This window comes from Tenrec ecaudatus, chromosome X (assembly GCF_050624435.1).
Source record: "Tenrec ecaudatus isolate mTenEca1 chromosome X, mTenEca1.hap1, whole genome shotgun sequence".
In the NCBI taxonomy this organism is placed as follows: Eukaryota; Metazoa; Chordata; class Mammalia; order Afrosoricida; family Tenrecidae; genus Tenrec; species Tenrec ecaudatus.
In genome coordinates this window covers 80,869,474-80,897,188 of record NC_134548.1, presented here as the reverse complement: position 1 = coordinate 80,897,188, position 27,715 = coordinate 80,869,474, and the positions used below count along the sequence as shown (strand labels likewise).

At 41.8% G+C, this 27,715-nt stretch overlaps 1 protein-coding gene across 1 annotated transcript in view; it reads left to right on the top strand.

Moving 5' to 3' along the window:
* The first annotated feature begins 4,002 nt into the window (after window positions 1–4,002).
* Window positions 4,003–27,715, top strand: part of ERCC6L (ERCC excision repair 6 like, spindle assembly checkpoint helicase) — a 29,861-nt gene continuing 6,148 nt past the window's right edge. Inside the window, exon 1 of the mRNA XM_075539075.1 lies at window positions 4,003–4,095. Within this exon, the coding sequence (XP_075395190.1) occupies window positions 4,028–4,095 (68 nt within the window). The 5' untranslated portion in view covers window positions 4,003–4,027. The remainder of the gene's footprint in view (window positions 4,096–27,715) is intronic.

The window sequence follows — 27,715 nt, the reverse complement described above, 5'->3', positions numbered from 1 at the left end:
ATGTTTAGCTCCTTGAACACTTTCAGGAATTCACTCATAATATCTCACGGGAATTTGTGGCGTACAGAAAGCTGAAATGAACGAAAGCATGTCACCCTCTGGTTGCCCGGCACTCTTTCTCCGTCCGTTATACGTTCTTTTACTGAAGTAACAAACAAAAGAGAATCAAAATGTACTTTTCATCAAAAGTATTCCAAGTTTTATGAAATGAATAAATACATATTGCAAACACAGTTCTAATTTTTTATTCCTGTGGATGGAATGAACATTACTTTTGCATGTTTAGAATATGCTGTTGTGCAGATGAACATTAAAAAAGAGTAAGGAATGCAAATTTGTGATTTCCACATGGAGCGGCTAGAAAATGGGAGTTCTCTTTTAGGAAGATTTCTAATTACAAGTGCCCATTTTAACAACCAGTTTGCTGAGTTTTACAAAAAATTAGGTATTTGCTCTGCCACACCAGTACAAACTGGCTAGACCCCACCCCTGATTAAATGCACATCTAGTATAGAACAAAGCCTGGCACTTAAGTGCTGTATCAGTCATAGCTACTGTTCTGATTCTGCTTTATCCATGTCCATTGACCTACTCTGAGCTCTCCCACAAAACAACAGCACCATGGACCTGGTCCCTGTGAGTTGGTATTGACTTGGCAGTGAGTGACTGAGGTCTGTGGGTGTGGGTGACTAAGTATAATTCTCAGATTAGTTAAAAAATATTATGGAAAATTTGAACACACATAGAAGTAGATGGAAGAAGGTAATGGAACCCTATAACCAGTTTAAATAATTATCAATAATTTGCTCATCTTGTTCATTGATCCCCCTCTCATTTTTCTTCTTGCTGGGGTATTTTAATGTACATCTCAGGCGTCACATCATTTTGTCTGAAAATACTTCAATAACGGTAGTATAGTGGTTATGCTTTGGGTTGCGATCCTTATGGTTGGCAGTTCAAAACCACCAGCAGCTCTGTGGGGGAAAGACTGGGCTTTCTACTCCTTATAAATGGTTAAACTCTTGGAAACCCACAGGGGGTTGCTATGAGGCAGCATTGATTGGATGACAGCGAGAAAACAGAAGAGGAATGGTAAAAGCAAACAAACCCATTATCACATTTAAACAAGTTAACAATAAGTAGGAAGGACTTTGAAGCAAGACCTTTTCACTGTGAATTAGGTGAAGGTTTTCAGAGCACAGCTTAGTCTTACATTCAACATTTAATACACTTTCTGATTTAATTCCCCTCTTACTTCCTCCTTGCTTCCATTTCCTGTGTTTATTCCTCCCACTTTCCCAACCCTCTGAACTTTCTCCTGCAGTGAATGCTGCCCTGTTGAGCTTAAATGGTTGCTTATTCTAACACAGCGGAGAATTCAGTTCCAGACATCAAGAGCAAGGGCCACAATCTTGGGGTTCCAACCAGTCAGTTGGGGGTCTTTTAAGATTTTGAATTCTGGTTAGGGAGGGTTTTAAAAAGTCGTTCTCTGGAGAGAAGTTCATGGTGGGGGGTACCCTCACATGGGGACAGATGTGGAATGTTGAACAAAGGCAAAGAGAGCAAATATTTGAAAAGTGCCTTGAACAGGGCTTGGCATATACTGAATGGGATAAAGTAGTTAACTATAATTTTGATGCCCTCTTACTCATCGCCTATCTACTCCCTCTACTCACTCTTCCCAGCCCCTCTCATTGCCAGACTGGGAATGAGGATGACCTTTTACAAAGGCAGACCAAAGGGCCCAGCATGGGTTTTTCCAGATCACTGGTGCCCTGGGGTGGGAGGTGGGACTCCAGTGGGCACCGAGAAGGGCCCAGAGGAAGCAATGGCTACAGGAAGAGGGGAGGAGCACCACTGTTGGAGAGTGTGGTGGGTTTAAAGAAGAGCCGCCCAGCAGCCATGTGGCAATGGGGCTGAGAAAATCTAGTAGCCAAATGGCAGGCGAGTGGGAGGGTTGGTTTTTTCCTTCTCAGTAATCCAACCCTTTTTGGATCATGACCAGCTGGGGAGTAGTAGTCCTGTAGCATCCTAAGGAAGTTCCCTTGTGCTCCTCCGTTTAGAGTGGTAGGGGTAGGTTCTTGCAACAGCAAGTAGTCACCTATTTTGCATCTCCTTGAGTTCGAAACAGTTTCAAGGACATGAGGGATGGTAGCAGACACCTCTCTTTCCTACCTAGGAAATTCTCTCCATCAGCTTTTTCACCACACTCATCCTTTAAGACCCCAGACACCACTCTAATTGATAGCCGGGCACCATCTGCTTTCTTTCCCACACTTCGCAGTAACACACTTATCGTCAGTGATCTTTTTATAAAGGCGAGTATGGAGTAGGGCCAAGTTATCAGAACCACCTGCTTGTGGATTGGGACTAGAATTAAGTGGGGGCCCAGAATCCATCTGCTTGTCCCTGGGTTATGAACAACTCTGGTTTACTTTGTCTGTCATATTATGACAAAAACAAAACCAACAAAGAGAATAACAAAAACCAACAAAAGGCAGAAAAACAAAACCCAAAGAAACAAAAAAGAAACGCTTTGCCAATCGTCCCCCTGGGGTATAAGGGGATTGCACTGATAACATCAATAATTTATGGAATGACACAGAAATGAAGATTCTGTTGATATGAGGAGTATTCAAGGACAGTCCAAGTGGGAGCAGCAATCCACAAATTGTTGCTTTCTCTTTTTTTCTTTCCATCTTTATTTTATTTTTCTTAAATATTTGGGGGCTCTCAGCTCTTATCCCAATCCATATATCAATTGGGTCAAGCACATTTGTACATTTGTTGCCATCATCATTTTCAAAACATTTTCTTTCTGCTTGAGTCCTTAGTATCAGCTCCTTCCCCACCTCTCGTGAACCCGTTATAATCTATAAATTATTTTTATTTTCCATATTTTACACCATCTGTAGTCTCCCTTCACCCACGTTTCTGTGTTTGGCACGGGGGTGGGTGGGGCTGTTGTACGTGGATCATTGCCATTGGTTCCCCCTTTCTTCCCCATGGTGCTTGAGGAAAATTTCCTGTGTCATTTCTTTCAAGGGCAGATCCTTGTCTATGAGCTTAAAACCTGTCACATTAATGCAAGGGCAGCACTGAGGTACTAAATATATGGTGGTTCTGGGTCTTCTTGCATTGGACACCTACGAAGCCAGGCGTCCCCACCCAAGGTCCAATGACTGCCATTTCCACAGCAACAGCACAATTTTTGTTGGCACATGCCATTGAAGCAATGCTCAAGCTAACCAATGAAACTCAACTGCCATATTTTCCTTTTGAAAATGTGACAGCATCTTCGTTGAAGCTTTTGAAGAAACAATGAGCATATGACTTATTATTTCTTAAATGGGAGCTTTGGTTTGGCTCTTAAAGATCCTTCTTCAGTGTAGTTTAAGTAAAGGGGAGTTTGAATTCCAAATATGCTCAGCATTGACTGGCAGGGGGAAGATGCTGTGTGTGGGTGAAGGGTAAGCAGGCTTCTTTAGATCACAGGCACACACACCCATCCCTCTACCCCACACCACGCACACACTTCCTTGCACGCTCACCGACATTCAACTTCCACATACCCCACTTCAGCAAAGCAAAAAACAAAAGAAGCAAACTCACTGCCATCGAGTCGATGCAACTGATGGTGACCCTATAGGGCAGGGTAGAACTGTCTGTGAGTTTCTGAGACTGTGACTGGAAGTAGAAAGTCCCGTCTTTCTCTCCAGGAGCGGCTGGCGGTTTCAAACCGCGGACTTTGAGGTTAGCAGGCCAAACTCGTAACCACTACACCACCATTGCTTCTCTGCCTTGAGTCACACTCCTCCAAAAAAGGAGGAATTCGCCATTGCACTGTTGTCTTGGAAATGAGCCGCGTGGGCCGTGATCGCCGTCTAGCGGCCTAGCGCGTAGATGCAGGTTAGCTGCCCTCTTGGGGCGGGGCAAGGCAATGCACCGGTTGGCTCCGCCCACAACGCGTTCGGCGCATGTGCAACGCGGGAGCGAGCGAAATTCAAACGTGGACTAGCGGAACACAATGGAGCCGTCCAGAGGGTTTGCGGAGGCCGCGTCCTTGAGCCCAGAGCAGACTGCTCATTACCTGAGGTACGTGTGGGCCGCCCTTCGGATCTAGCTCTGAAGGCCTGTCCCTGCTGAGGATCGCGCGGTGTCGGATCGCGCATTTTTGGATCGCGGAGCGGAAACTGCAGAGGCGGGGCCTTGGGAAACGTGAGCCCGCGCCGCGCTCTCTCTGGAGAGATGTGTTTTCAAATCCCGAATGCCCGCGCCCCCGCGCCCCATTATGGTCAAAGGACCCTTGATACGAGTTCCTTTAGAGCTAGGACTCCTTCCTTGATCAATTGATAAAGCGCTTTCTTAGTCTTTGGACCACGCCCCAGGGCCTAAAGATACACGGTTCCTGCAGCCACTTGGCTTAAATCTCTTGGTGAAGACGGGCAGATAAATCAATAATTGCTGTAATGCCTGATAAGCACTACAACCGGTAAAAGTTCATGACATAACAGGTATAATGCTCATAACAAAATAAGTCTGACACTCGGGTTGGGTGAATGTAGCTAGAAAATAACGAATAAGGGTTTCTGGGGGGAGGGCGGGAGAGGGACGGGAGCTGCCTTTAGTGCAATCAGGAAGCAGTGTGTTGAACTTGTTTGGGGTAGAAATTATGCAACACTGTACAACCCTGTTTGATTTGACTGAACTCATGAATGGTATGATGTCTGCATTATGTCCTGATATAATGATTTTGGGGGAAAAAGTTGAATAGTGTGGTTGGTACAGAGGACCTAATGCCCGACTACAAATATCTGAGGTTTGCTGAGTCGTGAGTGAACATTCATCATATGGATGGTGGATCGGGGATGTTTTTGATTTTTGGCTGAGAGGGTTTCAAAAATCCATCGAAAACTACATTATCTTTTCATTTCCCATGAAAATGTTGACACTCTCTCTTATGAGAGGTGATGGTGCCCTTAGGTGCTGTTTGTAATCTGCAGTATGGCATTGCTAGGAAGCAACGTTGAAGAGAGGTGGGCCCAAATTGCGCAAGATACTTAGGGGAGTATACCTATCCTTTTGGGGACAGGCACCCTCAGAGCCTAATGGGATGGGTCCTGGGTGCCACTTGAGGTGGGGCACCAACCAGCAGTTTCTGTTCACAATGGCTGTTTTGATCCCCAGCTGTGAGATATCATTCAGCAATTTAAATCTAATTGCTAACCACCATGGGCCCACAAAGGAGCCCTGGTGGCCTAGTGCAGTGGTTCTCAACCTTCCTCATGCTGGACCCTTTAGTACAGTTCTTCATGTTGTGGTGACCCCCCCAACCATAACATTTTCGTTGCTGCTTCATAACTGTAATTTTGCTAATGTTATGAATTGGGTGACCCCCTGTGACAGGGTCGCTCGACCACCAAAGGGGTTGCAACCCACAGGTTGAGAACTGCTGGCCTAGTGGGTTACCCATGGTCTGCTTACTGCAACGCCAGCAGTTCAAATCCCTCAGCTGCTCTTCAAGAGAAAGCTGAACCTTTCTGCTTCTATGAAGATTTACAGCCTTGGAGACCCAAGGGTACCGTTCTGTTCAGTCCTACAGGGTCACTGTGAGTCAGAATCGACTTGAGAGCAGTGAGTTTGAGTTTTTTTTCAGTACCTCCACTTTCAAACAGTAGACAGGCTTGTGAAGTGACAAGGCTCCCTGGGAGTGCAGTGCGTTCAGTGACTTACTAAAATGTTGCAAGTTAGAACCCTGTGAAAGATGGGGCAGCCTGCTTCAGGAAAGATATGCAGCCTGGGAAACACTCGGGAGCTGTGTCACTTGGCCTTGTAGTTTCGATCTTGGGAGGAAAACGAGGCTTTCTACCCCTAAAAAGATTCATAGTCTCGGAAACCCACAGGCCTGCTCTACTCTGTGCTGTTGGGCTGCTTTGAGTTGGAATCAACTGGGTGGCAGTGAGGAAGTATCGACAGAGTCAGCATTGACGTGGAGGAGTGGATTTATAAGGTGAACAAGTACAGAAGAAATGTAGGCATGCGTTCCTTAGAACAGTTGCCCACAAGAGATCAAAAGGGCAGCAGTTGCCCAGAGAATAATCTCAGAAAGTCAGAATGGCTAGGAAAGAACAAAGAGACCCCATAAGCAGAGACAGGGGGTGCAAAGAGTACTGTTTACATTGTGAGGATTGCAATCGATGCTACAAAAAATATAGTGTGTGAGTTGTTGAATGGAAGACCAGTTTGCTCTGTAAACTTTCACCCAAATCACAATAAACCAGGAAATAACAATAACAACACATACCTCACTGCCATTGAGTCAATTCTGACTCAAGGCCACCCGATAGGGCAGGGTACAACTTCTTTGTGGGTTTCTTAGACTATAATTCTCAATGGGGGTAGAAAGCCTTATCTTTCTCCCGAGGAGAAGAGGTGGTTTGGATCTGGTGATCTCCAGGTTAAGCAGCCTAACATGTAACCACTATGCAACCAGGACCAATAAAAAGTTTTAAAAGAATTACTCCTCATAAGTGTGATTTTTTTCATACCTTTGAAAGGTTTTAAGTTGGAGATCTGCCTTCTAAGTGTTTTATTGGCTGCCAAGGGAAGATTGAGGGCTAGAAGGCCATTTGGATCCTGTTGTATTTTAGATGAGGGCCTCTGGTTCTGAAAGTACCTAATGTCCCCAAAAGGAATCCATGGATGACAATGAGAGTCCAAGATATATTTGTGGGAGCTACATAGGAAATAAGCCTCTGGTGATTTCCTTTTACCCATAATGAGGGACGGGAGGAAAGTGGTTATTAAACAGGGCATTGGAGAGATGACGATAGACGATCAAAATGACAAACCTGACGTGAACGGTCAAAACCTTGTCAGGTGACCCCCCCCCCCCCTCTGATGCACGTTGGGCCTGATCTGATTTTCAACATTGGCTGTGTTTCTTTGTTTTTCATATTGGGGTTTATCTCAGATGTATTTTGTCCTTGGGGGTAACCCTCTTGAATTTGTGTTACATGTTTTTTGTTATAAGAAACCTAGGATCGATGAACCTATAGAGGCAGCAAGTAGAATAAGGGTCCCTGGAGGGTACAGTGTGTGGGGGGGGGGTCGGTGAGGTAGAGGGGAGCTGATGTCAAGGAGTTCAAGAAGGAAGCGAATGTTTTGAAATGGATTGTGATAGGAATTGTACAATATTGCTTGATGTGATTGAACTGTTGTGGTCGTTACATAATTTGATGCCAACTTGACAAATTAGTGCAGGGGTGGAGTGTAGCCTGTCAACAACTCAGAGCCTGATGATGCCTCCATGTGGGCGTGGCCTTCTCATGAGGATTCTGGGAGCTTCCTCTCTTGATTCTACCATCAGAAGAGGTGGGCCAGACTCTCTGCTCCATCTTTCTATTGAGAAACCACACTCAGAGATCTCAAGGAACCAGCCTGAGATGCTTCTACTGGCATTGCATTGCATCCACACCAGCATTGCTTCCACAAGACTTTCTATCCACCGGCCTGTGAGCTTCCTGCATTTGGCATCATTGAATGTGCTGTGTGAGTCTGAAGAGGAATTTATGGACTAGTATCAGACATATGGGCTAATATTGGACTTACGGACTTGATCTGGCCTGGGCTGGGATGGTTTCTCAGTATACAATTGCTCTTTGATATAAAGCTCTCTCTTTGCTAGTCAACCCGGACAAACACAACTATAGAAAGATATGATATCTGTTTTAACTTCCAACTGGTTTTGTTTTGGGGAAAATAAAATATATAGGCGGAAAAGGAATAATTGGAGTTAGAAATCTACAAGAGAAGTGGTGTCTGCCACTGAACGCAAGGGGAAGGGAAATTTCAAGTGGTCAATGGTACTAAATGCAGGAGAAAGGTCAAGAAAGCTAGAGATTGACAACGAGCTGTTGGATTTGGCCATGTGGAGGGCATCAGTGCCCTTGGTGAAAGAACAGTTTCAGTAGAGTCGTTGAGTGTAGGTCAAATTGCAGTGTGTTGACTTATGAATCCTAGTTGTGTGTAAGCAGTTTTTCATATTTAAAATCCATGGCTTAGATGAAAATTTCCACACAGCAAATTAGTTTTCCATTTAAAACTATTAAACGATGTCATAGTCCTGGTGGCATCGTGGGCAGGCGACGAACTGCAAGGTGAACAACTCAAAGCCTCCAGCAAATTTCCACGTAGAGTAACAGGGAAAATAACCAAACCACACTCACTGCCTGAGTTTGTGCCGACTCATTAGGTTTCTGAAACCACACTAGTTCTTTTTATTTTTAACGGTTTTATTGGTGCATAATTTATGTAGCATACACTTCAGTAGTTCACTTGTTCAGTCACATCAAGGAGAATTGTACAATCGTTACCATGTCAATTTAAAAACACCTTCCCATGGTTAAATTGCCTTTAAAATGAGTTGTACAATCACAGTCAGTTCTAGTACTGCCTCCCCCTTCCTGTCTTCATTTCCTATTCCTGAAATTTCCTTTGCCTCCCTATCACCCACTTCCCACCCCTGCATCCCCTATCAACCTCTGTTTCAATTATTATCACTATGCATCCACTCCTGGGGGTCACAAACTAGGAAACCCCCCAAAAACAATAAAAACCACATTCAAAATAAGGTGGTAAGGATAAAATAATAATAATGTGAAGACCAAAATACAAATAATGAGTAATAGAGAAAGACCCTCATCAACATTCCAAAGCCAGGGAAAGAATTTCTGTGATGGAACAAGTAAGAGATACTTATACCCAGAACCGATTCAGGTCGGGCCCATAGGGAGGTCATCTGGCCAAGTATCGAGTTAGATTCAGCATATTAAGGGTTTCGGTGGTCTCTGCCTGACAGCAAGTCTGTTCGAGACTAATATTTGTCCTTTTGTGAGCAGTCTTTTTAATCTTTTCCTGTGTCCTTTAAACCTACCACCTAGATTCTCCCAATAACATTTTGCTGTTCTTTTTATTATTTTTTAATACGTTTTATTAGGGGCTCATACAACTCTTATCACAATCCATACACACATAAATTGTGTAAAGCACATCTGTACATTCATTGCTCTCATCATTCTCAAAACATTTGCTCTCCACTTAAGCCCTTGGCATCAGTTCCTATTTTTTCCTCCTCCCCCCTCCCTCATGAACCCTTGATAATTTATAAATTATTATTTTGTCATATCTTGCCCTGTCCGCCATCTCCCTTCACCCCCTTTTCTGTTGTCTGTCCTCAGGGAGGAGGTCACATGTAGATTCTTGTAATCGGTTCCCGCTTTCCAACCCACTCTCCCTCTACCCTCCCAGCATCACCACTCACACCCCTGGTCCTGAAGCTATCATCTGCCCTGGATTCCCTCTGTTTCCAGTTCCTATTTGTATCAGTGTATATCCTCTGGTCTAGCCAGACTTGCAAGGTAGAATTCGGATCATGTTTGGGGGGGGGGGGGCGGGAGAGGAAGCATTTAGGAACTAGAGGAAAGTTGTATTTTTCATCAGTGCTATATCGCACCTGAGTGACTCATCTCCTCCCATAGACCCCTCTGCAAGGGGATCTCCAGTGGCCGACAAATGGGCTTTAGGTCTCCACTCTGCACTTTCCCCTTCATTCACTATGGTAAGATTTTGTTGTTCTGATGATGCCTTATACCTGATCCCTGCGACACCTCGTGATCGCACAGGCTGTTGTGCTTCTTCCGTGTGGGCTTTGTTGCTTCTGAGCTAGATGGCCACTTGTTTACCTTCAAGCCTTTAAGACCTCAGATGTTATACCTTTTGATAGCCGGGCACCATCAGCTTCCTTCACCACATTTGCTTATGCACCTGTTTGTCCTCAGCGATCTTATCATGGAAGTATGCACCCAATGATATGATTTTTTGTTTTTTGATGCCTGATAACTGATCCCTTCGGAACCTCGTGACCACACAGGCTGGTGTGTTCTTCCATGTGGACTTTGTTGCTTCTGAGCTAGATGGCCGCTTGTTTATCTTCAAGCCTTTAAGACCCCAGACGCTGTATCTTTTGATAGCTGGGCACCATCAGCTTTCTTCACCACATTTGCTTATTCACCCGCTTTGTCGTCAGCAGTTGTGTAGGAAGGGTGAGCATCATAGAATTCCAATTCAATAGAAGTATTCTTACATCGATGGAGTACTTGAGTGAACGCCCAATGTCCTTCTGCTACCTTAATACTAAACCTATAAATATAGGCACATAGATTTATTTCCCCATCCTCATATATAAATATATTTGCATATGTACATGTCTTTATCTAGACCTCTATAAATGCCCTTTGCCTCCCAGCTTTTTCCTCTATTTCCCTTGACTTTCCTCCTGTCCCACTAGCATGCTCCGTCCCCACCTAGGATTCAGCAATACCTCTTCCTTACATGACCCTTGATCATGCCCTACCAGGCTTCCTACACCCACCTCACCACCATTTTGGATCACTTGTTGTTCCCTTGTCCCTGGGGTTTTTAACACCACGTCCTTTCCCCCCACCTCCCCTTATCCCATTTCCTCCCGGAACTGTCGGTCCTTTTGTTTTGCCTCCAGATTGTTCATCCAGCTGTTCTTGTTTTATCACATCATCCTTGCTCTTGCAATATATCAATCCTACCAATCCATCTTATTTTTAATGCATTATAAAGTAAATGGCAAGTATCAGGGTACTTTTCCCTAAACACCTCAGTGTACTTCTTCCTAATCACCGAGATTTCATATTTTAGGTACTTTTAAAGAGGCAAAATGTATATAAAGGCATGCACAGTTTCCCATGTGTATCTGGCAGGTTTTGACAAATCCACACACCAGAGTGACTGAAACCCCTATCAAGGTAGTGAAACCATTAACATCGCAGAACTTTACCTGCACTCACTCCTTCAGTCAGCATCTCACCCACCACCTCCAGAGGCAACCACTGTTCCAATGTTTTCCACCAGAAATTATTTTTGTCAGAACTTTACATTTTATTTGTAATAGTTCTGCATGTTAATATACCACGGTTTGTTTATCTGTTTTTATGTTGCTAAACTTCTGGGCTGTTATGAAAAAGCAGTGTTTCTTTTGAGTCTTCTATGTCATTTCATAAATAGGGCGAAGCAGGAAAGAGCAACTTGTTAATAGTTATCAATACTTGCTATTGGAAAGGTGAAGGACATCAGGCTTGGTTAAGTAGTGGGGCAGTGTCAAGAGGAAGAGCCTTAACCAGCATTGCTTCAATGGCTGCATCAATGGGCTCAAACATAAGAGAAGTGGGCATGGGGATTGTCGCAGAACCGGGCAGTGTTTTTTTCCTGTTAGGCATAGGGTCACTGTGAGTCAGAACCAACTCAGCGGCACCTCGCCACAATTGGAAATGTGAACAGTGTTCTCCTCTAACTTACTCCAGAAGACGTAACTTAATAACTGTTAAGTTTATATCTAAAATGATTATGTTAAGATGTCTCTCATCTTGATTAAAATGACCATCCCTAGAAGTGAGACCAAAAGGACACAGTCTTCTGTGGGGAGAAGAGGGTCCCCAACAAACCATCACAGGTCCGGTAAGCGCAATTGTACAGCGAAAATAAGTAAAGATTATAGTAAAGTCAGAGAGAACATGAGAGGTAGGGGAGAAAGTCAAATAGTGGGGTCAGACACAAATCATGGTAGCATGTTCACTTCAGCCCCGCTTGTTGGTCCTCGTGGGGGGAGCCCGGCCTCGAGAGCAGGAGAAAGCCTCGGGAGCGAGAGCAGGAGAGCCCCCACTTTATTGCTAACCAAGGGTTATATCTCATTAGGGTGACATGATTACAGGTAACCACACATCATAGGAAGGGGCAGTACAATAGGCGTACACATCGTAGGAAGGGGATGTATGACAGGCATAAGCGTAACAGGAAGGGGATGAGCTAGGGGTGTGCCCATAGGAATGGGAAGGTCTAGGGGTATACATGTGACAAGATAGGCAGACCCTAGATTTATGATGGTAGCCTAACCTTGGTCATCCTTGGGCGGGTTTGACCTCTCAGGGGTCTCCTATAAGGAAACACACAACTGCTATCCTTATCAGAAGAGAGTGGGCCCTACTTGCTGTGGGATAAACAGTGGCGTCTGCTTGCTCTAGATGGCTGATAGCTCTTAGGGAGAATGCCTCTGACCTACTCCTGATGACCTCTAAGCGTATAGTCATTTGCAAGCAGCTAAGTTTGGCATATATTTGGAGGGAGACAACTTGGGAGAAATCCTTCTGTTTCCCACAGTCTTCCATGACTTGGACTTTACAAGGCCTTGTTAGAATACCGGCTGAGAAAATGGCACAGGGGCCTTGTCTGACCTCCAGCTACACAAGAGATAAAGAGAACCTAACTCCATCTGTCCCAGGGTGATTCGTTTGAGGCAGAGCGCAGACATGCCTGCACCCTCCATCTTCCCACACCCAAGATCTCTCCCCTGGTACTCTACTTCTCTGCTGGGTTTGTAGCAGCCACCCAGAACTCACCATTATGGGGGTCACTGGGAAAGATAGAGCCCTGCTGGCATAGTGGTTACACCTTGGATTGCGATTTGCATGGTCAGCAGTTTAAAACCACCAGCAGCTAATCGGAAGAACTGTGGTTTCCCCTGTAAAAAGGTATACTCTTAAGTGATTAAACTAGGGAATGATCTGTATTAACTCCCAGTGAAAGTTTTTTTGGGGGAGAAAAGTTACAGTCTCGGAAACCCACGGGGTTGCTGAGTCAGCATCGACTCAGTTTTGGTATTTGGGAAGTTAGCAGTTTACATCATCAGGATCAAAATCATTAAGGATAATGCCCTTTAGTCAGGGGTCCTCTTCTCAGCCATGCCAGTAGGCATGTCTCTGTTTCTTAGCTTCTCAGAGACTCTTGGCCTTTGCCCTACTCTAGCAAGTATTTAAAAGCTCCTTTAGTGCTGGTAAAGGCCCAAAGGTACCTCATTCTACAATCCAGTCACCTGCCCAAAGACACACAGTTTTACTTGTTCATTGGGTTGGGGATCTTCTAAGATGGCTTACTATCATACCCAGCTGAAAGCCCAAACTGACCAATCCTCGAGTTAGAGTCATCTACCTTATTTGCATGCTCCCACCCGTCATTTGGTGGGAGTTCCAAAGACTATGGATAGATAGATGATCCTTACCAAATTTTACTTCACCACGCTAGTATGCAGATCACCTGAAATGTTTACATCAGCCTCAAGTTTTATTGGCTGTATGAGAATCAAATGACTTTTTGGTTATGTCTGATTTGTCTACCTTGACAATGGGACTGTGTGCATAGAAATATGTCAGGGACCTGGAACAGAGCAGAGGAATTGAGTTCTTGTGTCAGAAGGTCACTCGTAACTTATGGCATGATACTGTGTGGTGAAGTAAAACTTCTTAATATGGCACTTCTATCCATGTCTCCAGGAGAAAGATGAGGCTTTGAACTCCTGTAAACAGGAGTTCAACCTGGAAAACCCACCATGGCAGTTATACTCTGTCCTACAGGGTCATTCTGAGTCAGTATGGACTCCATGGCAACGAGTGAGTATCCATTTCTCTGTAATTCCCACCAAATAAGTGATTGAGTGGGACCATGTAAATAGGGTGTGTGAAACAATAGAGAGGATTGGCCCATTTTAGTTGCCACTTCCCTGGCTATAATAATGAGTCATCTCAGAAGCAGGAACAGAGAGACAAATCCCAGGACCATAAAGGAAAAAGAGCGTCCAGTGGCGCATGTTGAGATCTTTGTCTGAAGTAGAAAAGGCTGAGACCAGAGAGTGTGCCATGGAGACCATGGAGCAGAACAGAGGAGCAGTGCTGAGACTATGAGATTGTGAGTCAGAGCAATAGGCTGGTTTCCTGGCCAATGGAGGCAGAGGTCACAGGACCACATGGCTGAGTCTGAGGACCAGCAAGAACGACTTGGCTACTGGTTAAGGAGAGGCACTGCTGTGGACAAAAGGCTATATCCTTAATATTTTCCATATTTATTAACTTCCTTAATAAATCCCTGTAATTGTTAATATTGACTGAATTCTGTATGGCCATTGTAGTGAAGTATAGAACTCAGAAAAGTGAGTGTTGTGGCATGAAATCAAAATAGGGTAAGGAAGGATGGAGGCAATGAACTGGGCTGGTGAGGAGTTGGCTTCTCCTTCTCCCTTGTGTAGCCAGAAGAGGTTAGAGGTAGCCTTTTTGCTATTTTCACACCTAGCCACCTTACCTCTAACACAGTTCTACTGCAGGGTGTCTAGGCGAGAGAACAAAGAGCATCTTTTGGTTGCTTTGCATGTGAAGCAAATAAACACATCCTTAGGTCAAGGACTTTACATTAAGCTCCCTTTCCAGTCACATTCCCAAAAGAGCATTGTAGCCACTATTTCATGGGACCCTCTAGAATCTCTAGATCAAAGAAAACCTTCATATATCTTTGGCGACTCAAGCTTGTTTGCCTTCTCTGCTGCTGATTTGCAACACTGCTGTGCTTAACTGGGGGTGGCATTTTGGAGCACAGGTAGAATTTGGCTGATTGGTGTCTCCAGGTAGGAGAGCTCTACAGCATTTACCTCTGTGGAAAGGAAAAGCTTCTCATGATGGCCACCACTCTGCAGGGTGGTAAGGGACATGACATTGTTGAGGAAAGGCCAGTTGTCTGTGACTGAAGAATATGTTTGCTGCACCCAGGGAAGCCAAATATTTGAGCAGAGATTATTTTAAATGGCTACTTGGCCGGGATCTCTTATAAGAACGTTAGGTGGAGTTAGGACTCGGGTTTAGCAACTGGACAGTTGTGTCAATAAAAAGGTAGTTTTGTGTGTGACAGGATTGTAACCCATATTTAATGGTCATGTCTACATTACCAGGAATTGTTCGTATATAATCTTTCTATATGTCCTCTAAGACAGTTGTTAAACTTACCCATTTTCTGGGTGTGTCATTTCAGGTACAATCATTAAGATGTAAAGATCGTTGCTTTCAATCTCCCTTACTATGGAATTAAAAGTTCTCCTCTGGGTAGACAGTTTTACATCTGAATATTTCTTTAATATATTCACTCAAAAACTCACTGCCAGGTTCAGAAAAATAGGAAGTAGTTTTTAAGGAAAAAAAATTGAACAGTGCTAAGTTCTCCAACCAATTACAGATATGTGGGTGCATGAGTGAAAAAAAAAGACAAAATATTTCCCAATGAAGTCCTAGGAAATGGATGATAAGCGAGTAGCTAGACCTATATTATGGAAAACCTTCTAGTCATGCAAATATTCAGGAATCCATAAGAGTGCTCTGAAAAGCAGATCCCCTCCCTCCCTGATTCTGCTGAAGGAAAGAAGGTGGCAAAATATGGCATTAGACCTGCTAACTAAGGTGGACTGGGGACTGAGAAGGTGGATTGGCTGGTGGCAGTGGTGTCCAGGGAGTACCAGTGAATTCCAGTTGTGGTTCAGATAAAAGGTTGGTAAATGTGGGGTGTTTCAGGGGGTAAACCCAGCGAATTTTAGCAGGGTAATAAGCCTAGGCAGGTATTTGCCACTTACAAGGTTAGTATATAATGAGTGGGGGCTCTGACCCGAGACTAGGACGCGGGGACAGTAGTCTCTGGGAAGAGGCTTGGCCCGAGTTATACAAAACATCAGACTTCAAAGAGAGGGGTCCAAGATAATTGGGCAGATTTCCAGAGCAGGAACCTGGAAACAGCCTAATAGCATTTTAAAAAACAAAACAAGACAACTCGCTGTAGCGTATGACATGCCCCTCCTCCTCTAACTCCTCCGCAGTGGCACAGAGCATCAGCCACAGCTGCAGCTGCTGGCATCGTGGCAACTGGAGTTAAAAAGTCACCAACGTTTTTAATGATATGAAAGGAAAATCTTCTACCTAAGAGGAGGTCAAACAAAGAACGACCTCTTCTGTTTAAGCGATGACAAAAGACAAGTAATTGTAGAGGAAGCAAAGCAGATCTGGTGGGTGACATTGGGGATAGTGTACAGCACCCCCCCCACCCCCCCGACACAGCTTTTGTAAAGTTGCTACCTCTGAGTGATGGCTGATAGGCTTTGTATGATGCTACATACAAACAAGAGTCTAAGAAAGAAAACCTAGCATTTTATATTCTGGGTTCCTGAGGGTGCACTTTTTAAAAGCAAGGTGATTCATGCTAGCTCTAAAGATGCCGTTAAAAGCAAGCTTTCAGGTATTAAACCTGAGTGGTAAGTAAATGGCTTGGATGATGAGGCCCACTTGACATTTGGAATGGAGTTGGGGGGGAGGGAGCAATGTAGTTTCATTTGAAGGAAAACCTTTATAAAATGACAGTCAATAGCCCTCTGGGTTGTAAGGAGCTTTTCATTTCTCCAGACCAGGTCATGGGAATAGTATTGGAGCTTTTGGATTTTTTTGGTCCCCTCCCCAGTGGATCCTTTCAACTGCAGAATGAAAGAGGTATTTAAGCAGCCTATCAGTGATTGCTACTAGACTGTTAATGCTTGTTTCTTTTATGTAGAACCCAAGGAACGCCTTTCTATCATGTTTTAGTCAAAACAACTGGCTATATGCCTTCCCTGCAAGAAGCACCACAATGTGATTGTCAAGGTGAATAACTTAGAATAAAGAGTAAGCTAATTGAATGCCTTGAAAGTGTTATGCGCTGGTCCGATGGTAAATTTTATTCAGGATTATTATTATTTTACTTTATTTGTATTAATCATTTTATTGGGGTGGTCTTACAAATCTTATAACAATCCATCATTCAATTATATTCAGCACACCTGTACATACCATATATACTCGTGTATAAGCTGAGTTTTCAGCACATTTTTACTGCAGCTTTTGTGGTAAAATTAGGTGCCTCTGCTGATGTTTGGGTCGGCTTATACTCGAGTGTATATGATATATTGCCATCAACATTTCCAAAACATTTTCTTTCTACTTGAGCTTTTGGTATCAGTTCCTCTTTTGAATCTTTCAACTGCTTTTTAGTTGAAACATATAGTTGAAAGATTTTATCGACAAAATATTGAATGATGCAGGAAGCATCAAGAGAAGATGGAAAGACTGCACAGTCACTGTTGTATCAAAAAGAACTAGTTGACAGTCCACCATGTCAGGAAGTAGCACATAAGCATCAACCAATGGTGGTGAAGGAAGACGTTCAAGCTGCACTGAACACATTAGCTGAAAACAAGATTGCAGGAATTGACAGAATACCCATGGAAATGTTGCAGAAAGCTGATGAAGCACTAGAAGCACTATATGCCCAGGAAATTTGGAAGACGGGTACCTGGCCAACTGACTGAAAGAGATCCATATTTGTGCCCATTTCAAAGGTGACTCAACAGAATGCTCAAATTATAGAACCATATTATTGACATCATACACAAGCAACATTTTGCTTAAGCTCATCTGACAATGGTTGCAGCAGTACACAGAGAACTGCCAGAAGTTCAGGCTAGATTCAGAAGAGGAAGTGGAACAAGGGATATCATTGTGGATGTCAGATGGATCTTGGCTCAAAGCAGAGAATACCGGAAAGGTGTTTACTTGTGTTTGATTGACTGTGCAAAGGCACCCGACTGTGTGGTCCATAATAGACTGTGGATACACTTGAGAAGAATGGGAATTCCAGCACTTCATTGTGCTCATTCAGAATTTGTACATGGATCAAGAACATAACAAGGGAATACTGCATACCTGTTTGATCTTTTTTTCCCTGTTTAATCTCTATGCTGAGCAAATCATCAGAGAAGCTGGATTGTATGAACAAGAATATGGCATCGGGATTGGAGGAAGGCTTATTAACAGCCTGCGGTATGCAGATGATACAATCTTGCTTGCTGAAGTGAGGACAAATTGAAGCACTTGCTGATGAAGATCAAGGATTGTAGCCTGCAATATGGATTACAACTCAATGTAAGGAAGACTCCCGGTCTTCACCCATAACATCATGATAAAGGGTGAAAAGTTGAAGTTGTCAAGGATTTTGTCTTACTTGGATCCACACTCAGTGCTCATGGAAGCAGCAGTCAAGAGATCAAAAGACCTATTGCATTAGAAAAGCCTGCTGTACAAGAGCTCTTTAGAGTAATAGAGAGCAAGGATGTTGCTGTGAGGACTAAGGTTTGCCTGGCCCAAGCCCTGGTAATCTCCATTGCATCATATGCATGTGAAAGTGGAACATTGAATAAGGAAGACCATCGAACAGTGGTTCTCAACCGTCCTAAGGCCGCAGCCCTTTCATACAGTTCCTCATGTGGTGGTAACCACCAACCATAACATTATTATTATTATTTTTTAAATTAATAAATATTTTTATTGGGGCTCATACAACTCTTATCACAATCCATACATACATCAATTGAGCAAAGCACCCTTATACATTTGTTGCCCTCGTCATTTTTTTTTTTACATTTTATTAGGGACTCACAACTCTTATTACAATCCATACATATACATACATCAATTCATAACATTATTTTCATTGCTACTTCATAACTGTAATTTTGCTACTGTTATGAATTGTAAAGTAAATATCTGATATGCAGGATGTATTTCCATTGTTACAAATTGAACATAATTAAAGTAGTGATTAATCAGGAAAAACAGTAGGCAATTATATATTGTGAAATATTTATTTCTAATTATAAGTCAATGAAATGTTGTCTTGAAGCATGGTGTAGCACGGGTAACAGTCTTCACGCCGGGTACTGGTATGTGGGCTGACCCGCCTGGAGATGGCTAGAGAAGCAGTCTCTTGGTTCCTAAGATCATCGGAAATATGTTTTCCAATTATCTTAGGGAACCCCTATGAAAGGGTCGTTCAACCCCCAAAGGGGTCGTGACCCACAGGTTGAGAATTACTGCAGTAGAAGAATAGATGCATTTGAATTGTGCTGGAGAAGAATATTGAAAGTACCATGGACTGCCAAAAGCACAAACCGACCTGTATTGGAAAAAGGCCAGCGTGCTTTTTAGGGGCAAGAATGGCAAGACTTTGTCTACATACTTTGGACATATGGTCAGGAGAGACCAGTCTCTGGAGAAGGACATCATGTTTAGTAAGGGGATGGGCTGCTAAAGAGAAAGGCCCTTGATGAGATGAGTTGACATATGGCTGCAACTAGGAGCTCAGGCCTAGGAACAATTGTGAGGATGGCACAGGGCCGAGTTCTTTTGTGCGTAGGATCACTAAGGGTCAGAGCCGACTTGATGGCACCCAACACCAACATTAATAATCGCACTGGCTGCAGTTCTGTGAAGCTGAAGCATTCGTATACCTCGTTTGCCTTGGCAAGCCTATTTTTTGTAAATTGGCAGCACAGATAAAACACCACGCATTGAAAGCACTTGTTTTTGTAATCAATTTAACCCCCACCCCAAAAGGAATGCCAATGAAGTTGCATAGACTAGTAATTCAGTGCTCATTCCTCTTACCTGCATTGCATATCTTTGTAAAAGAATAGCTCGTTAATGCCTTTTTGTAGTAGTGTACACACTATTGAGAAAGTATCTAAGTTTTATGTGACATGATGTTGCAACACTAAAGAATATTTTGAGTTTCAGTCATGCTGGCAATTTATATATAAAGGAGCCTTAAATAGAACATTGTTCTTGAGATCAGGCTCCCCACCTCACAAAAATGGCCACGTTGCTATAAAAATTGTGGCATATTATAGAATGTTGCTTTGTTTTCCTTGGAATTTTTGAGAGATGTTATGTAAAACAACTTTTAGGGAAAACAGCTATTAATCTCTGCACTGGTCATTTGAGAAATTTTTGTTTTATATTGATGAGAAATTTTTTTGTATAATATGCATATTTCCAAAATTTGATTTATTTGGAAAATAATTTTAAAGAGTAATTTATTTAAAGATCCTTTTATTGGGAACTCTTACAACTCTTATAACAATCCATACATCAATTGTACCAAGCATATTTGTACATATGTTGCCATCATTATTTTCTAAGCATTCACTTTCTACTTGAGCCTTTGGTAGTATAGAGTAATTTTATAGAGAATTATTATAGAGTAATTTTAAAATGTCATTATTCGGGTGGGAAGGGGGTGTAGAAAGGGAACTGATCTCGGGGATCTACATATAACCTCCTCTCTGGGGGATGGGCAACAGGAAAGTGGGTGAAGGGAGACGCCGGGCAGTGTAAGATATGATAAAATAATAATTTATAAATTATTAAGGGTTCATGAGGGACGGGGGAGCGGGGAGGGTAGGGGAGGGAAAAAGGAAAATGAGCTGATTCCAGGAACCCATGCGGAAGGTGAATTTTGAGAATGATGAGGGCAACGAATGTATAAGGATGCTTTACTCAATTGATGTATGTATGGATTGTGATAAGAGTTGTATAAGCCCCAATAAAATGATTTTTTAAATGTCATTATTATAGAGCAGTACTTTTATAAGCAGTTTATTTCATTGTGTTTTAATATGGAGATCAGAAATTACTTTCTTTTTGCATTTTCACATAGGCATTCTGCAATTCTTCACTTATTCCCAGAATAAATTAGGGCAGTTTTTTTTTAATTACTCATGTTTAAATTTCCAAGTAGTTGGGTAGTAGAAGCAAGAAACTTTATTTGGTCATAATGAAAATAATTTGGAAAATGCCTTTTAAAATGTTAATAATCCTTCTTCTGAGGTTTAAGAACTTTCATTTCTGCTACTACCCCTAAGACAAAGAGGCTTCAAAAAGTTCATGGGGGGGAAAATGGAACATTTCCATGAAGTTTTTAAAATCCCTTCATATTTTACATATTGGGGAAAATTATTGATAACGCCAATCTTAAACATTAAGAACAGAATTTGGCTATGCTTAAAAAAAATGGCTCTCCTTGTAGAGAATTTGATCTGTTCAGTGTGAGCAGTTTGCTGTTAGCCAGAGCTATTTATGGCAAACACATGCTTTTTTATCTTGTCATAGTTATCCACAAATCGCAAAACTGGATTGGATCTACTGGTAGGCAAACCCGGCATGTTAGTAAGTAGTCAATCATGTCTCACTTTAATCCCATATCTCTGAAGAATGTTATTTCAGAAGATGGGAAATAACAATATCTTTTAAAAACCCCGTGTGGAAGTAAATTTGACTAAAATTAGAATTTTTCATGTTGAACTATTCTTCAGGTGGAAAATAGGGGTTTAGTGTCTAAGCTTGCCTTTTAAATTATATGAGTGACTTGAGATCTTTTGTGCTGAACAATTTTATTTCTGGCATTCACCTATCCCTGTGAACTGTCCTGGATGTTTTGATGACTTTTTGGTTAGGCAAAATTCCAGTAAGCAAAGCCTGAGAATACTGACATATAATAAATTATATGTGTAAATTATCTTGCTTGGTAGAATTTTTCATTGAGGTATTTCCTCATTTTTATAAAAAATTAAGCGATTATAAGTTAGCTGTGTAGTATCTTTTGTTTTTATAATAGATTCTTAACTTTACATATATGCCTTTTAATTAAATGATAATTTCTGAAACTATGGCTTTATACTGTAATATTTTGACTTATTGGGTTGATACAACATATATTTAATTGACATTTAAATTCATTATTTAAATCTTTGTGCATAAAGCCCAAAATAATGCTAAAATTAATGGCTCATGTGTTTTTTAATCCTAACTTGGCATTTGAAATGATCATTTTATTTTAGAATCATTTAAATGAAACAGAGCTCCATCTAGTTTTAAGTAGGTATAAGGTATTAATTAATAAACTATTGAGACAATATTTTGCTGCTAGCTTGTAAAATTATTAAGTGTTGAAAAAATAAAATATAAGAAAACAAAAAGAAAAAATATATTTTTTTTCCTTTTAACCTCTGGAACAGAACTTTGAGAATCACTGTGTTAAAGGATGGCTTCAGTGAGACTAGGTTGGAGAAAGTAGATGGGTAGAGGATACAAGTAGCATCATGGATATAAAGGGTTATAATTAGTTTGTTGTGCTTATAAGGTGTTGTGTTAGTCTAGGTAGGCTAGAGAAACAAATCAATATGTGTACAAAATAATATGTATATAAAAAGATGTTTACATATAAGAGGAATTGAACATCGAGAAAACATCCCAGCTCACCACTCCAGATCAAGTCCATAAATCTGATATTAGCCCATATGTCTGATACCAATTTATAAAGTCCTGTTCTGACTCTCAAAACACATGCAATGATGCCGAATGCAGGATGAACACAGGCCAGTGGGTAGAAAGTCTTTGGATCCAGTAGTGGTGTAAGCATCTCAGTGCTGACAGGGATCTCCACCTGGCTTCTCCAGCACTCAGGGCTACATCAGGATAGGTCCATGTGGCTTCTCCAGCTCCTAAGGCGTAGTGCCATGTGTCTTGTCAGTAGAGCATCTCCAAGCAGAGTCTTCCACCTCCAAGAAGGAAATGCAGGATTTCCCAGAATCCTCAGAAGGCCATGTCCACACAGAGGCCTCATTGGCTATAACCTGATTGACAGACTAGACTCCATCCCTTCACCCTTAATACTCTCAAGTCCCAAATTGACACCAGATTGTGTAACTACCACAGACCACCCCTTGTCAATTTGACATTTTCACATAACTCTTCAGCCACATATAATTTTCAAACAATAATAAAATAATATCTGTACCTAAAAGGATAAAACTAAAATGCATATAATTAAAAATGCGCCACCCTCATTTAAACATAATGTTCTATAAGTGAACAAAACAAAGTGAACAAAAGTATCCTATGCCTAACTTTAACCCTATGACTATATTCCTTCACCTATAAAAGTTTATAAGCCAGCCACTTCATGATTTAATTCCCCCCCCCCCAATTTTGGGTATCCAATTTCAATACTGTCCACTTTCATCAACCCAGTGCTCTGAGGAGACAATCATATTCTTTGATGTGAGACTCTTCATTCCAGTTGGAACCTTGTGAAATCTACTTCCATAAACAAAGGCAAATCAGGGCAGGCCGTCCATAAAGTAAGCAACAATATACACCAATTCACAGGCTCAGAAATCTTCTCTTCATCTGGTTGGGTTCTGGTCAGCTCAATGTGGGCTGCCTCGCTTATGGCCCTATCATAAATTCTCAACAAGCCTAGCCCCCTTGTGCTAGGTCATGAGTTTCAGACCAGTCAACCCGCTCTCGTCTTCTCCTCTAGTTCCTTATAAGCCAGGTCCATGGGTGTCAGTGACCAGACTCAACCCATCTCTTTATTGCTGCATTTCTCCCACTTCTGCTCAACAAGTGGATCCAGGTAGTCACCTAGCAAGCATTTCAGCCTGCCACACACCTCTCTTTACAGGTCAGTCCTAGAGAGGATTTTTCTTCGTGGTTCTAGATTTTTTCTAGCTTTTGACAAACCACTAGAGTTCAAACTTCAAGTATCCAAAGAGTTCCATTTTTCTTCTGTCAATTTTGTCCCCAGGCAAGTCTCTTGGAATGTCTATGTCCTGAGTACTTCAAAGCACTGGGTGGGGCTGATCTTTTCAGAGCCTTCTCTGCAGGCGTGTCCTAAACCCATCCAAAGATCAAATTAATGGTTCAGGCAAGTGGGCTTACAAGCTCTCTATTTTTGTACTGCCCATAATCATTTCTATAAATCATTATATCAAGAATAAGTAGAAGAAATCAGTATAAACAAAGTAGAATCAGATAGTAAACTCAATTCTTAAAACAGTCAAGTTCAATCCTTATTTAGCTTATCTAAATCCTTATCTGAACTATTCTGTTGATACAAAAATATGAAATTAGGTGTCTGACAGCATTAAACCAGATCCAGTCTTTCTGTTAGCCATTTTGGCCTTCTGTCAGCGTTTTCTTTAAGCAGCATGGTTTCTCAGACATTCAAACAGCGTTTTCTACCCCTGAGCTCAAAATATACATTAATCACATTCATTTTTGCCATTTCACACAGTAATAAACAAAAACTACAACCAAACAAAATAATCAAAACTTTAACTTCCCATATTCTTTCCAGAAAAGAACCCAGTAAACTGCATGGACATATCTGACCTCTGTCTAGCCCAAGAAGAAACAGTACCATGAGGCAGAAGTCAAATAAACATCCACTCTTCATTTTTATGATTTGTTTCTCTAGTACCCCACTCCCAAGGTACCATAATGTGTTAGTCCAGGTGGACCAGAGAAACAAATTCATAGAGATGCTCGTATGTGTGTAAGAGCATTTTATATCAAAGAGTAATTGTACAGTAAGAAAGTATCCCAGTCCAGTCCAAGCCCATAAGTCTGCTATTAGCCCCTATGTCCGATACCAATCTATAAAGTCCTGTTCTGACTCACAAAATACATGCAATGATGCCAAATGCTGGATGATCACAGGCCAGTGGGTAGAAAGTCTCTGGATCCAGTGGTGTTGTAAGCATCTCAGTGCTGGCAGGGGTCTCCATGTGGTTTCTCCAGTACTCAGGACTGTATCAGGATAGGTCCATGTGATTTCTCCAGTTCCCAGGGCGTAGTGCCATGTGTCTTGTCAGTAGAGCATCTCCAAATGAATGAGCAGAGAAAGAGAGAGAGTACGTCTTCCACCTTCAAGGAGGAATTACAGGATTTCCCAGAATTCTCAGAAGGCCATGCCCACACAGAGGCCTCACTGGCTATAATCTGATTGAAAGACTAGGCTCCACCCCTTCACTCTTTATCCTCTCAAGTCCCAAATTGACATCAGATGATGTAACTACCACAGGTGTTTTGAGTCAGAAAATTGGCAGAGTTAAGGCCAGAATGGAGCAGTTGCTGGCTCTATCAGGAAGGGCTTAAAAGTGCCAGGTGAAGCTTCCTGTAAGCCAGCGGTTCTCAACCTATGGGTCACAACCCCTTTGGGGGTCGAACGTCCCCTTCACAGGGGTCGCCCACTTCATAACAGTAGCAAAATTATAGTTGTGAAGTAGCAACGGAAATAATTTTATGATTGGGGGTCACCACACATGAGGAACTATATTAAAGAGTCGCTGCATTCGGAAGGTTGAGAACCACTGCTGTAAGCCATTGGAAACCACTGGAGTTTTTGTTGTTGTTGTTAACAGCTTATTGAGGTCTTAATTCACTACAAGGGGGTACCCACCAAAAACTGGAATTTTTGTTTCAAAGCTATGTATTTGTTTTACAAAACATACTTATCACCTTCGAAGTACACTCTATTACACCGGCCAACTACAGTACATTTGTCAAATCTGTGATTTCATTCTTGGAAACCGTTTTCAAACTATGTGTTTGGATGGCAGGCAGCATCTCCCTTGTTTTTTTCTTCACCTCTTCTGTGTCGTGGTTAAATTGCTGTCCTATCGTGTCCCTCTTCATTTGCAGAAACAAAAAGAAGTCGCATGGAGGTCAGGTGAGTAAGGTGCATGGCGCAAGACAGGCATGCTGTTTTTTGCACTGAGATGGCTGAGTGAGCAGATGCATTTTTGTGGCGGCAACTAGTCCCACAAATCAGGCCTTTTTATAGCACAGTGTTACTCAATCTTTTAAGAATCTCTAAATAGAAAGCTTGGTTAACAGCCTGACCTGGTGGAATGAACTCCAAATGCACTCCTTACTAGTTGACATTTTCATCAGTTTGGGAAGTTGACAGATGTCCCAAACAAGGTTTATCATTGATTGACATTTTACCCGAGTTCTTCCCATAGCACTGTCCTTGTACGGTGTTCAATATCACAACAGTTTCTGCAGAATTATTTTCCCTGCTTGCGATAGTCAAGCTTTATTGTGCCAACCTGTCCAATAAACACATGTAGGATTAGTTGAAGGGTGGTGAGATAAATGGCTCGGTGAGCCTTGCCTTTCTGGTTCTCTGGTTTCTTGTTCTCTGATAGTCAGATCAGTGTGAGGCTGCCTTAGCCAGTTCTCTGCCTCAGCTGGCAAGGCTTACTTCCTGCCAGACATCCCTGAGGAGAAGCCACATGGGCCTAACCTGATGCAGCCCTGGGTGCTGGAGAAGCCGCCTAGAGACCCCTGCCAGCGCTGAGATGCTTACACATTCACTGATTCGGCTTTCTCCCTACAGTCGGTGTCATTGCGTGTGTTTTGTGAGATTGCGGAGGACTTTGTAGATTGGTGGTAGACATATGGGCTAATGTTGGACTTATGGACTTGGACTGGACTGGGTTTGGATGCTTTCTTAATGTACACTTAACTTTTATATAAAACTCTTTTTTAAAAACTCTCTTTTATATACATATGAGTTTCTGTGGATTCGTTTCTCTAGTCTATCCAGACTAACACACTGCCACACACCCATATCTTTAGTGATACCTTCATGAGGTCAAGTATTGAGTAGGGCTAAGTCATAAGACCTAATTGTTCTTAGACAATAAATAGATGCTTTTGAAACACTTTAATCACTATAAGTAGAAACTCCATACCCTAGCCATTATCCTCCTGCAACTCCTCAGCTCTAGGCAACCACTAATTTACTTCTGTCTCTGTATATTTCTTTTCAGTGGAATCATACAATATGTGACCTTTTCTGACAGACTTCTTTCACTTAGCTTAATGTTTTCAACAGTCAGCTAGGTTGTAGCATATAGTAATACTTCATTCCTTTTAATGGGTAAATGATATTCCGTTGTCTGGGCTATACCACCGTTTGTTTATCCATTTATCAATTGATGGTTCTTTTGGCTTTTTCTCCTACTGCCGGTTGTGAATAATACCCCTAGGAACATATATGAGGGGGCTTTAAAAAGTTCATGGAGAACTTCTATTTTCATTTCATTTCCCTTGGGTCATATACCAAGGGGTTAACTTGTTGGATCATATAGTAATTCTATGTTTAAATTTATGAGAAATTGTGAAATTGTTTTCCAGAGTGACTATATGAAATTCCAGTTTCACCACATCCTCACAAGCACTTATTACCTGACCTTTCTATTAAAACCTCTAGATCAGTGGTTCTCAACCTTTCTAATGCGTGGCCCTTTAATACAGTTCCTCATGTTGTGGTGACCCCCCAGCCATAAAATTATTTTCATTGCTACTTCATAACTATAATTTTGCTACTGTTAGAAATCGGGCGACCCACAGGTTGAGAACCGCTGCTGTAGATTTTAGTTGCTATTAAGCTGTGAGGTTAGGTATTAGGGCTGCTGACCACCAGGTCAGTGGTTCAAACTCACCAATTGCTCTTCAGAAGATAAGGCTGTCTGCTCCCATAAAGATTTACAGCCTCAGAAAATCTACATAGGGTCACTAAGAGTCGGAATCTACTAGATCACAATGGGTTTTAGGAGGTATAAAGTGATGTCTTACTGTGTTGTAGTTTTTTTGTTGCATTTCCCTGATGAATAATTATGCTGAACATATTTTCATGTTTTTATTGGCTATTTGTAATTGTAACTCGTTATTTGCCCAGTTTAATTGGTTTTTGTTTTTGTTGTTGACTTCTGCAAGCTTTAAGATATATTCAGGATATAAAACGTTTTATCAGATATACAATTTTCATATCTTTTTTTCCAATTTTGTATATTATCTTTTCATTTTCTGGATAATGTCCTTTGATATACAAAAGTTTTTATTTTGATGAAGTCCAGTTTAATTAGTTTTCCTTAATTGCTTATGCTTTTTGCTATCGTATTTAAGAAACCGTTGCCAAATTTAAATTCATGAAATCTTGTGCCTGTTCTCTTCTAAGACTTTTATTGTTTTAAGTCTTTAATCCATTTTAAATTAACTTCTGTGTATGGTGTGTGATAGAATTAAAATTTAATTCTTCTTTAAAA